The following is a 13,377-nucleotide window of genomic DNA, read 5'->3' as shown; positions in this document are numbered from 1 at the left end:
ACGTAAACATAAAATTCGAAAGGTGGAAGTACTGAACACGTAAACATAACATTTCGAAAGGTCGAAGCCGTGAACACCTACCAGACTGACGGTTGGGTCCCACGTGGAATCAGAGATCCGGGCTAAGCGTGAAGCTCGGATCGCAGCCGGCCTGCCTTCGGACTCGCCTGAGCGGGAGGAGGAGGTGGAGGTGGAGCAGAAGGCGACCATGAAGGAGGAGGCGTACGCGGATGTGGAGGTGGACACGGCGATGGAGGACGCGCAATCGGAGTAGGAGCACGACGACGCGGGCGAGGCGGACCTGGTACCTCCCGCTCCGGGCTTCGGCATGCCCAAGGTGCTGGCGGAGTACGAGCTGGCCTAGGCGCAGGTGGCGGCCATCCTCGGCTCCATCGAGTCAGAGGCGGGGGTGGAGGTGAACCGCCACATCCTCGGCCAGCGTTACATGGATATTGACGAAATATTCGCCTATCTTGAGTCGGAGTCGGAGTTATGTCAGCCGGTCATCTATCGGGAGCCCGCCGGGAGATCATGGACATATCCAACTAAAACGAGTAGTATATGCTAGCTTAGGCGATCTACATAGTCCGTAGATTTTATTATGCATGTTTTGTATGGATTTAAGGTGTCAAACATGAAGTATTTGGATGTAGAGAAGGAATAACGAGGGTTGTCCGGTCACTGCCCGTCAACGCGTCCAAGACATGTCCGAGAGTGTTTGAGGGTCTAGATTTGGTGTTTGCGAGTGTAGATGCTCGCAGCTAGAGCTGCTCTAACTTTGGGCCAAGCGAGAACCTTGGTTTGCACTTAAAGTTGAAAAAGGACCTGCATTGAATTCGCCACATGGTTAATCAGTTAAGCTAACGGCCTCTCGCTGTTGACCTGGAACACACACACTGTCTAGTGCTAGTCTAGTGGCTTAGATATAGGACCATTTAGTTTTTTTTTTTTTGCGGGGACAGGACCATTTAGTAGCTAGAAGCACTAAACGAAGCTGTCACGCAGGTACGCGTACGTACATAGAGTATGTTGCCCATGAAAGGAGTAGCACTGAAGCTAGGCATCGAAAGCGCTCTCTGGCTTGTCCATCTGACACCCCATAACGTCTGTTATTGATGTGCCCAAGTTGTACGATGGTGCGCTGTTCATATCTACGACGTCGTACTACTAGCCATTGATGTGCACGAGTAAATACAGCCGAACACTCGAAATGACACTAGAAAGTACATAAGCTAGTAACGGTTTACTGAAAACAAAAGCAGATGCAAGTCATCCCCAGGGTCGCACGCGGTTAACCACCCAAAGATGTAGCAACTTGTCGTGGCATGTGAGCAGCATAGAGATGGGAGAATTACTCCAATTCTTCTTTTTCAGTTCTCCCGGGCACCTGGTCCAACGCCCAAGATGCATCGGCTCGTCTCGTCTCGTGATCCAATGTGCACGCACCGCCACGAATCGAACCATCCAATCCATACCCAGTTACCGGAATGCTCCAAAACGATGGATTCGGTGACGTGCTCAGGCCGATCATACGGCGGCAATCTTGATCTCGATCCGGACCAACCAACGATCGCTGTTACGCCACAGTGCCACACCGACGCGACGCGACGCGACGCGCCATCTCTCCTCTCCTCTCCCGGTCTCCCTCCATCTCCCTTTCTTTCTCTTCTCACCTACTGCGTCCGTCCCGCCATTGCCAATATAACCCGCCACCCCGCCCGAGTCCCACGCACGCCCACAGCTCCACACATCGCCACGGTCTTCTTGGTTCCTCCGTCCACAGGCTAGCCAGCCCCTCCGCTCCGCTCCGCCACCTGCAGCCAAATGGCGAAGCTGCTGCCAGCCGGCGTCGCGTTCCTCCTGGCCCTCGCCGCGGCGGCGGCGCTGGCCCCGTCCCCGGCCTCGGCCTTGAAGGGAGCCGGCGGGCTGGGCCTCGGCGGCGCGGCGGCGGCCGTGGTGATGCGCCGGGGCGGGCGGACGTGCCGGGGCACGGTGGGCGAGTGCATGGAGTACTTCGGCGTGGACGGCGAGGGCGAGAGCGAGGTGGCGGCGATGGCCGGCAAGCGGCGGGTGCTGCAGGACGGGTCCGGGTACATCGGCTACGACGCTCTGCGGCGGGACAACGTGCCGTGCTCGCAGCGCGGGGCCTCCTACTACAACTGCCAGGCCGGCGCCGAGGCCAACCCCTACTCCCGCGGATGCAGCGCCATCACCCAGTGCAGGGGCTGATTCATTAAACCCTTCTTCATTCCTTCTTACCTGCATGCCTCATCAATTAGTACTGTTATCTATCTGTATTCTGTAACGTAATGTAATTACAAGAAGAAGATGAAACACTTCTTATGATGCTTGATCAATCACCACTTGCTGGTGTGATCAATCGTACCGTACGTACCACTGGAGGAGGCATGGTTAATTATTGTGTCATTTGTGCCTATTTGGGTGAAAGTAATTAAGCTCTGATTTCGGTTGTGCCCAATAAATTTGTAGAGTCCTTTGGTACGTACTTCCTTCGTCTCATATTAGTTGTCGTTCAAATCGATAACATTTGCCTCGGTTTAACTATGGTGAGTTGAATGTGCTTCTCTGCCATGGCTTTTCTCCATTTTCTTGATTGAGCTGTAGGTGGCAGCGAAATTGCCTGTGAGCCTGACATGCCAATTCGCGGATGCTTGTCAGAAAAGAAACATCAATATCTCTCGAGTTGAGCTGTCTTTTCTGATATATTTACCTTTCTCCTTTCTGCTCCCTCCTTGTTTCTGGTTGGCCAATCTTTAATCAGTGCTCTGAATTAGTATTTGTTTTGTGCGCCCAAAGCGATCGGCTTTTGTTTGGTGTTAAGGGGAAAATGACTCTTCTATAGTGTTGTGGCAAAGATCGGTTCAAATGGGTTGGTGAAAGTGGAGCTTCTTTGGCTATACTTAAATTATTCCCTGTACACTTTAAAACGATTCATTTGTTAGGACCAACACACAATGTCCAAGTGGTTGGGCTGTCACGCTTCATCCTATGTGCAGCACTGCGGCCAATAACTAGAAGGAAGGGATCCATCTCCTTATGGAATCTTACAGTCGCAAGGATATCTAGAAGTGCACAAGCTCAAGAGAGGATATCTGGATATACAATCAATGATTAATGTTTTCTTTGGCTAAAGTTGTCTCTAAGACTCAATCAGGGCATTTCTAACCAATCCATATCCGTTGTTAGTTGAGCAAAAAGTCGGTTTTACTCTTCTAATGCGCACCTAACCGATCTCCTAAAACGGTTAGTGGAGGAAAAATTATCCTCCGACGCCTCTTCCTCCCTTAAATATACTCCGTCTTGAGGATAAAAAAAATCACGCAAAGGCCTCCTTGTGGCCGGCCGGCGACTCGCGTGAAGCTCCCTTGTCGACGACGGCGACCTCGCCTCCCCCTTGCTGCTCCGTCTCCCTTCCTCCGACCGCTGCTCCGTCATCCTCGTCGCCGGCAGGCCTCGCCTCCGACCGCTGCTTCCTCGCCCTTCCTCCCCTGAGCCTCCGATGCCGCTGCTGCCCCGCCGTTGTTGCTGCTGTTTTCCGGCACGGTCACCATCGTCACGGACACCATCGTTTCCGGCGTGGTCACCAGCATTGCGGACACCCATAGCAGATGTTTGACGAAATGCCTAAACCAAAAAGTAAGTTTACTCCATTAAATTTAGAGGATCGGTCAGGTCCGGCCAAATCTTAGTGGAGTAAAAAAATACTCCACTAAGGGTTTACTCCGCCGGATCCTCCGTTATATATAGGGGATCGGTTAGAAATGCCCTCAGGGCGCAACCCTCGGCAAGTGGAAACTAGGGCTGCAAGAGAAGCTCGAGGCTCATGAGCCGCTCGAGATGGACCTGTATTTTGGCTCGAATCGAGATCGACTCAAAAAAATGAGTTGAGTATGAACACTTTATGTAGCTCGATAGATAAATGACTTGATCTTGAGCCAACATTAGCTCACTCAATTTTAGCTTGATAGTCCGATATCATATAATATATTACATAACTTTGATATATATTCAAAAAGTGGGATATATTACCATATAGATAGTCAAAAAGTATATTAACATATATGTTGTGTACGACTTTTCTTCATTTTAGCTAGTACCAAACATGAAAGCTTAATTAAGTGCGGAGAAAATTTAGCCCTAATATGGTATGTGGTTAGCCATGTCTTAAATATGGAGCTATTTTGACCAAAGTTCACTGTCGTTTTCTTCTCTTGCTATTAAGTACTAGTATTCAGTTGAGAGAGGATAAGTTGAACTCTATAATGGTTTATTATGTTGTGTTGTGGCCTACTTTGTGTGAAATTTGTCCTAGATTACTAAAAAAAATCATCTTATTTAGCTCGAGATCATTATAAGCTGAGCACGACCCACCTTTTACAACTCGACCTTGAGCTTCGCTCTGTTTGAGCTCCCTTAAATTTTAGTACAAGTTGAGGCTATCCTAATCCAACTCAGTCGAACTCAACTAGTTTTGCAGCCCTGAAGAGCGCCACTGCTGCCAAGTACCATGCAACGTAAGACTCAATTTTACTTTCATGACGTGAGTCTCTAATCACAACAAGATGTGTGGCGTTTGCCAAAAGGAATGAGGTTGATCCATACAGATGTTGGGAAATGTAGCATGCAATTTAAAAAAAAAATCCTATGCTCATGTTGTAGGGGAACGTAGTAATTTCAAAAAAAATCCTAAGCACACGCAAGATCATGGTGATGCATAGCAACGAGAGGGAAGAGTGTGTCCACGTACCCTCGTAGACCGAAAGCGGAAGCGTTAGAACAACGCGGTTGATGTAGTCGTACGTCTTCACGATCCGACCGATCCAAGTACCGAACGCACAGCACCTCCGAGTTCAGCACACGTTCAACTCGATGACGTCCCGCGAGCTCCGATCCAGCAGAACTTTGCCGGAGAGTTTGGTCAGCACGACGGCGTGATGACGGTGATGATGATGCTACCGACGCAGGGTTTCACCTAAGCACTGCTACGACATTATCTTTATGTCTCGACCATTTCGAGACTCCTCGTCATGTCCGTGATCATATCCGGGACTCCGAACTACCTTCGGTAAATCAAAACACAAAAACTCATAATACCGATCGTCATCGAACTTTAAGCGTGCGGACCCTACGGGTTCGAGAACTATGTAGACATGACCGAGACACGTCTCCGGTCAATAACCAATAGCGGAACCTGGATGCTCATATTGGCTCTCACATATTCTACAAAGATCTTTATCGGTCAAACCGCATAACAACATACGTTGTTCCCTTTGTCATCGGTATGTTACTTGCCCGAGATTCGATCGTCGGTATCTCAATACCTAGTTCAATCTCGTTACCGGCAAGTCTCTTTACTCGTTCCGTAATACATCATCTCGCAACTAACTCATTAGTTACAATGCTTGCAAGGCTTATAGTGATGTGCATTACCGAGAGGGCCCAGAGATACCTCTCCGACAATCGGAGTGACAAATCCTAATCTTGATCTATGCCAACTCAACAAGTACCTTCGGAGACACCTATAGAGCACCTTTATAATCACCCAGTTACGTTGTGATGTTTGGTAGCACACAAAGTGTTCCTCCGGTATTCGGGAGTTGCATAGTCTCATAGTCATAGGAACATGTATAAGTCATGAAGAAAGCAATAGCAACATACTAAACGATCATGTGCTAAGCTAACGGAATGGGTCAAGTCAATCACAACATTCTCTAATGATGTGATCCCGTTAATCAAATGACAACTCATGTCTATGGTTAGGAAACATAACCATCTTTCATTAACGAGCTAGTCAAGTAGAGGCATACTAGTGACACTCTGTTTGTCTATGTATTCACACATGTACTAAGTTTCAGGTTAATACAATTCTAGCATGAATAATAAACATTTATCATGATATAAGGAAATAAATAATAACTTTATTATTGCCTCTAGGGCATATTTCCTTCAGTCTCCCACTTGCACTAGAGTTAATAATCTAGATTACACGGTAATGATTCTAACACCCATGGAGTCTTGGTGCTGATCATGTTTTGCTCGTGAGAGAGGCTTAGTCAACGGGTCTGCAACATTCAGATCCGTATGTATCTTGCAAATCTCTATGTACCCACCCTGGACTTGATCGTGGATGGAATTGAAGCGTCTCTTGATGTGCTTGGTTCTCTTGTGAAATCTGGATTCCTTTGCCAAGGCAATTGCACCAGTATTGTCACAAAAGATTTTCATTGGACCCGATGCACTAGGTATGACACCTATATCGGATATGAACTCCTTCATCCAGACTCCTTCATTTGCTGCTTCTGAAGCAGCTATGTACTCCGCTTCCCACGTAGATCCCGCCACGACGCTTTGTTTAGAACTGCTCCAACTGACAGCTCCACCGTTCAATATAAACACGTATCCGATTTGCGATTTAGAATCGTCCGGATCAGTGTCAAAGCTTGCATCGACGTAACCATTTACGACGAGCTCTTTGTCACCTTCATAAACGAGAAACATATCCTTAGTCCTTTTCAGGTATTTCAGGATGTTCTTGACCGCTGTCCAGTGATCCACTCCTAGATTACTTTGGTACCTCCCTGCTAAACTAATAGCAAGCCACACATCAGGTCTGGTACACAGCATTGCATACATGATAGCGCCTATGGCTGAAGCATAGGGAACATCTTTCATTTTTCTCTCTATCTTCTGCAGTGGCCGGGCATTGAGTCTTACTCAACTTCACACCTTGTAACACAGGCAAGAAACATTTCTTTGCATGATCCATTTTGAACTTCTTCAAAACTTTGTCAAGGTATGTGCTTTGTGAAGTCCAATTAAGCGTCTTGATCTATCTCTATAGATCTTGATGCCTAATATATACGTAGCTTCACCGAGGTCTTTCATTGAAAAACTCTTATTCAAGTATCCTTTTATGCTATCTAGAAATTCTATATCATTTCCAATCAACAATATGTCATCCACATATAAGATTAGAAATGCTACAGAGCTCCCACTCACTTTCTTGTAAATACAGGCTTCTCCAAAAGTCTGTATAAAACCATATGCTTTGATCACACTATCAAAACGTTTATTCCAACTCCGAGAGGCTTGCACCAGTCCATAAATGGATCACTGGAGCTTGCACACTTTGTTAACACCCTTTGGATCGACAAAACCTTCAGGTTGCATCATATACAACTCTTCTTCCAGAAATCCATTCAGGAATGCAGTCTTTACATCCATTTGCCAAATTTCATAATCATAAAAAGCGGCAATTGCTAACATGATTCGGGCGGACTTACGCATCGCTACGGGTGAGAAGGTCTCATCGTAGTCAACTCCTTGAACTTGTCGAAAACCTTTCACAACAAGTCGTGCTTTGTAGACAGTAACATTACCATCAGCGTCTGTCTTCTTCTTGAAGATCCATTTATTCTCGATGGCTTGCCGATCATCGGGCAAGTCAACCAAAGTCCACACTTTGTTCTCATACATGGATCCCATCTCAGATTTCATGGCCTCAAGCCATTTTGCGGAATCTGGGCTCATCATCGCTTCCTCATAGTTTGTAGGTTCGTCATGGTCTAGTAACATGACCTCCAGAACAGGATTACCGTACCACTCTGGTGCGGATCTTACTCTAGTTGACCTACGAGGTTCGGTAGTAACTTGATCTGAAGTTTCATGATCATTATCATTAGCTTCCTCACTAATTGGTGTAGGTGTCATAGGAACCGGTTTCTGTGATGGAGTACTTTCCAATAAGGGAGCAGGTACAATTACCTCATAAAGTTCTACTTTCCTCCCACTCACTTCTTTCGAGAGAAACTCCTTCTCTAGAAAGGATCCATTCTTAGAAACGAAAGCCTTGCCTTCGGATCTGTGATAGAAGGTGTACCCAAATGTCTCTTTTGGGTATCCTATGAAGACACATTTCTCCGATTTGGGTTCGAGCTTATCAGGTTGAAGCTTTTTCACATAAGCATCGCAGCCCCAAACTTTAATAAACGACAACTTTGGTTTCTTACCAAACCACAGTTCATAAGGAGTCGTCTCAACGGATTTAGATGGTGCCCTATTTAACGTGAATGCAGCCGTCTCTAAAGCATAACCCTAAAACGATAGCGGTAAATCAGTAAGAGACATCATAGATCGCACCACATCTAGTAAAGTACGATTACGACGTTCGGATACACCATTACGTTGTGGTGTTTCGGGTGGCGTGAGTTGCGAAACTATTCCGCATTGTTTCAAATGAAGACTAAACTCGTAACTCAAATATTCTCCTCCACGATCAGATCGTAAAAACTTTATTTTCTTGTTACGATGATTTTCCACTTCACTCTGAAATTCTTTGAACTTTTCAAATGTTTCAGACTTATGTTTCATCAAGTAGATATACCCATATCTGCTCAAATCATCTGTGAAGGTGAGAAAATGACGATACCCGCCGCGAGCCTCAACATTCATCAGACCACATACATCAGTATGTATGATGTCCAACAAATCTGTTGCTCGCTCCATTCTTCCGGAGAACGGCGTTTTAGTCATGTTGCCCATGAGGCATGGTTCGAAAGTACCAAGTGATTCATAATCAAGTGATTCCAAAAGTCCATCAGAATGGAGTTTCTTCATGCGCTTTACACCAATATGACCCAAAGGCAGTGCCACAAATAAGTTGCACTATCTTTTAGCTTCAATATTATGAATATGTGTATCTCCACTATCGAGATTCAAAAAGAATAGACCACTCTTCAAGGGTGCATGACCATAAAAGATATTACTCATATAAATAGAACAACCATTATTCTCTGATTTAAATGAATAACCGTCTCGCATCAAACAAGATCCAGATATAATGTTCATGCTCAACACTGGCACCAAATAACAATTATTCAGGTCTAAAACTAATCCCGAAGGTAGATGTAGAGGTAGCGTGCCGACCGCGATCACATCGACTTTGGAACCATTTCCCACGCGTATCGTCACCTCATCCTTAGCCAATCTTTGCCTAATCCGTAGTCCCTGTTTCGAGTTGCAAATATTAGCAACAGAACCAGTATCAAATACCCAGGCACTACTGCAAGAATTAGTAAGGTACACATCAATAATATGTATATCACATATACCTTTGTTCACCTTGCCACCCTTCTTATCCGCCAAATACTTGGGGCAGTTCCGCTTCCAGTGACCAGTCTGTTTGCAGTAGAAGCACTGAGTCTCAGACTTAGGTCCAGACTTGGGTTTCTTCTCCTGAACAGCAACTTGTTTGCCGTTCTTCTTGAAGTTCCCCTTCTTCTTCCCTTTGCCCTTTTTCTTGAAACCGGTGGTCTTGTTGGCCATCAACACTTGATGCTCCTTCTTGATTTCTACCTCCGCAGCCTTTAGCATTGCGAAGAGCTCGGGAATCGTATTATCCATCCCTTGCATGTTATAGTTCATCACGAAGCTCTTTTAGCTTGGTGGCAGTGATTGAATAATTCTGTCAATAACACTATCATCTGGAAGATTAACTCCCAGTTGAATCAAGTGATTGTTATACCCAGACATTCTGAGTATATGCTCACTCACAGAACTATTCTCGTCCATCTTGCAGCTGTAGAACTTATTGGAGACTTCATATCTATCAATCCGGGCATTTGCTTGAAATATTAACTTCAACTCCTGGAACATCTCATATGCTCCATGACGTTCAAAACGTCGTTGAAGTCCTGGTTCTAAGCCGTAAAGCATGGCACACTGAACTATCGAGTAGTCATCAGCTTTGCTTTGCGAGACGTTCATAACATCTGGTTCAGCTCCTGGAGCAGGTTTGCAACCTAGCGGTGCTTCCAGGACGTAATTATTCTGTGCAGTGCTACCTCTTGAGCACTGCGTTGGTTTTCCCTTGAAGAGGAAAGGGTGATGCAGCAAAGTAGCGTAAGTATTTCCCTCAATTTTTGAGAACTAAGGTATCAATCCAGTAGGAGACCACGCACGAGTTCCTCGCACCTACACAAACAAATAAATCCTCGCAACTAACACAATAAAGGGGTTGTCAATCCCTTCACGGTCACTTACGAGAGTGAGATCTGATAGATATGATAAGATAGAAAAAGTCCATTTTACTACCCTGAATAAAGTGTGTGGTTCACTTTAACCCCCTATCAATATTTCTGCTCCCTTCACCCCCTGAACAAACCCATACCGGTTGAAAGAGACCCCTGGGTGGTTTGTCTCGACTTCCTGCTGACGTGGCACAAGTCAACGGTGGTTTTGACCCATAATCGTCCAAAATGCCCCCTGGACATTTGCCGGTGGCTCCCTCCTCCTCACGCCGGTGGCTCCCTGCCGCAGCCGACGAGCGCCCGCATCAGCAGCAGCTCCAGTCCCGCCGCCCCTCTTCCTCCCTTCCCTCTCTTTCTCTTCCTCCCCTTCCTCTCTCTTTCCTTCCCTCACGTCTCTCTCCTCTCTTCTCGCAGGAGCACCAGGAGCCGCCATGGAGCTCCGTCCGCCGCCGCCAGCGCCGATTCCGGTGAGAACCGGCCTTCCTCGCCCAGATCCGGATGCTCCCCATCTCCTCCTCCCCGTCGGAAGCCGCACCCGCCGGCCTCCCCAAACCGCAGTGGCCGAGCTGCACTGCGCCGCCAGGAGGACGACGCTCGCTCTAGCGCCAAGTCCCGCGTCGCCCTGTCAGATCCGCTGGCCCGACGCCCCCGCAAGGCCCAGCCCAGCGCCTCCTGCCCCGTGCAGCTGGGGGTGAGAAGTGGTGCGAAGCGCCACCGCCCCTGCACCCCGTTCCCCCATGGTCGGCCGCCTCTGGTCGACGGGAGGCCACGACCTCTCACTCCCAGCTCTGGTCCGCCGCTTCACCGCTCCTGCTCCAACTAGGAGCTCGCCGCCGGCCACCTCCGGGCCTCCTGCAGCACCTCGCCGCCGTCCAGCGACCCCACCATCGGCCTCCACCTCCGGTCCGTGCCCATAGCTGCTGCTCCGGTCAGCCGCGCCACCACAACCACCTACAGCGCCGCCGGGAGACATTGATGGGTCACCTGATGAGTGGGCCCCACTAGTCAAATACCGACGTTGACTACTGCCACATCAGCAGCGGGTGGAGACAAACCAGTCAAGGGGGTGTTTTGTCCGGTTTGAGTTTGTTTGGGGGCTACAAGAAGCAGTAATATTGATTAGGGCGTAAAGTGAACCACCCACTTTATTCAGGGTAGTAAAATGGACTTTTTTCGATAAGATAACATTTTTGGTATTTTTATGGTAAAGATGCAAAGTAAAAGTAAGAGGCAATAAAAATAGCTAAGTGTTGGAAGATTAATATGATGGAAAATAGACCCGGGGGCCATAGGTTTCACTAGTGGCTTCTCTCAAGAGCATAAGTATTACGGTGGGTGAACAAATTACTGTTAAGCAATTGATAGAATTGAGCATAGTTATGAGAATATCTAGGTATGATCATGTATATAGGCATCACGTCCGAGACAAGTAGACCGACTCCTGCCTGCATCTACTACTATTACTCCACACATTGACCGCTATCCAGCATGCATCTAGAGTATTAAGTTCATAAGAACAGAGCAACGCTTTAAGTAAGATGACATGATGTAGAGGGATAAGCTCATGCAATATGATATAAACCCCATCTTGTTATCCTTGATGGCAACAATACAATACGTGCCTTGCTGCCCCTACTGTCACTGGGAAAGGACACCGCAAGATTGAACCCAAAGCTAAGCACTTCTCCCATTGCAAGAAAGATCAATCTAGTAGGCCAAACCAAACTGATAATTCGAACAGACTTGCAAAGATAACCAATCATACATCAAAGAATTCAGAGAAGATTCAAATATTGTTCATAGATCAACTTGATCATAAACCCACAATTCATCAGCCTCAACAAACACACCGCAAAAGAATATTACATCGAATAGATCTCCACAAGAGAGGGGAAGAACATTGTATTGAGATCCAAAAAGAGAGAAGAAGCCATCAAGCTAATAACTATGGACCCGAAGGTCTGAGGTAAACTACTCACACATCATCAGAGAGGCTATGGTGTTGATGTAGAAGCCCTCCGTGATCGATGCCCCCTCCGGCGGAGCTCCAGAAAAGGCCCCAAGATGGGATCTTGCTACCTCTTGAGCATTGCGTTGGTTTTCCCTTGAAGAGGTAAGGGTGATGCAGCAAAGTAGCGTAAGTATTTCCCTCAGTTTTTTAGAACCAAGGTATCAATCCAGTAGGAGGCCACGCACGAGTCCCTCGCACCTAGACAAACAAATAAATCCTCGCAACCAACGCGATAAGGGGTTGTCAATCCCTACACGGTCACTTACGAGAGTGAGATCTGATAGATATGATAAGATAATATTTTTGGTATTTTTATGATAAAGATGCAAAGTAAAATAAAAGGCAATAAAAATAACTAAGTGTTGGAAGATTAATATGATGGAAAATAGACCCAGGGGCCATAGGTTTCACTAGTGGCTTCTCTCAAGAGCATAAGTATTTACGGTGGGTGAACAAATTACTATTGAGCAATTGACAGAATTGAGCATAGTTATGAGAATATCTAGGTATGATCATGTATATAGGCATCATGTCTGAGACAAGTAGACCGACTCCTGCCTGCATCTACTACTATTACTCCACACATCGACCGCTATCCAGCATGCATCTAGAGTATTAAGTTCATAAGAACAGAGTAACGCTTTAAGCAAGATGACATGATGTAGAGGGATAAACTCATGCAATATGATATAAACCCCATCTTGTTATCCTCGATGGCAACAATACAATACGTGCCTTGCTGCCCCTACTGTCACTGGGAAAGAACACCGCAAGATTGAACCCAAAGCTAAGCACTTCTCCCATTGCAAGAAAGATCAATCTAGTAGGCCAAACCAAACTGATAATTCGAAGAGACTTGCAAAGATAACCAAACATACATAAAAAGAATTCAGAAGATTCAAATATTGTTCATAGATAAACTTGATCATAAACCCACAATTCATCGGTCTCAACAAACACACCGCAAAAGAAGATTACATCGAATAGATCTCCACAAGAGAGGGGGAGAACATTGTATTGAGATCCAAAAAGAGAGAAGAAGCCATCTAGCAAATAACTATGGACCCGAAGGTCTGAGGTAAACTACTCACACATCATCGAAGAGGCTATGGTATTGATGTAGAAGCCCTCCGTGATCGATGCCCCCTCCGACGGAGCTCCAGAACAGGCCCCAAGATGGGATCTCACGGGTACAGAAAGTTGCGGCGGTGGAATTAGGTTTTTGGCTCCGTATCTGGTAGTTTGGGGGTACGTAGGTATATATAGGAGGAAGGAGTACGTCGGTGGAGCAACAGGGGGCCCACGAGGGTGGAGGGC

The 13,377-nt window shown here is 46.6% G+C and overlaps 1 protein-coding gene across 1 annotated transcript; it reads left to right on the top strand.

Moving 5' to 3' along the window:
* Nucleotides 1–1,669: 1,669 nt before the first annotated feature.
* On the top strand, nt 1,670–2,502 carry LOC123074434 (rapid alkalinization factor). The gene has a single exon (XM_044497285.1). The coding sequence runs from the start codon at nt 1,825–1,827 to the stop codon at nt 2,227–2,229; it is 405 nt and encodes a 134-aa protein (XP_044353220.1). The 5' UTR covers nt 1,670–1,824; the 3' UTR covers nt 2,230–2,502.
* The last annotated feature ends 10,875 nt before the right edge of the window (nt 2,503–13,377 follow it).

This window comes from Triticum aestivum, chromosome 3D (genome assembly GCF_018294505.1).
Source record: "Triticum aestivum cultivar Chinese Spring chromosome 3D, IWGSC CS RefSeq v2.1, whole genome shotgun sequence".
NCBI classification, from domain to species: domain Eukaryota; kingdom Viridiplantae; phylum Streptophyta; class Magnoliopsida; order Poales; family Poaceae; genus Triticum; species Triticum aestivum.
This window is presented reverse-complemented; position numbering and strand designations above follow the sequence as displayed.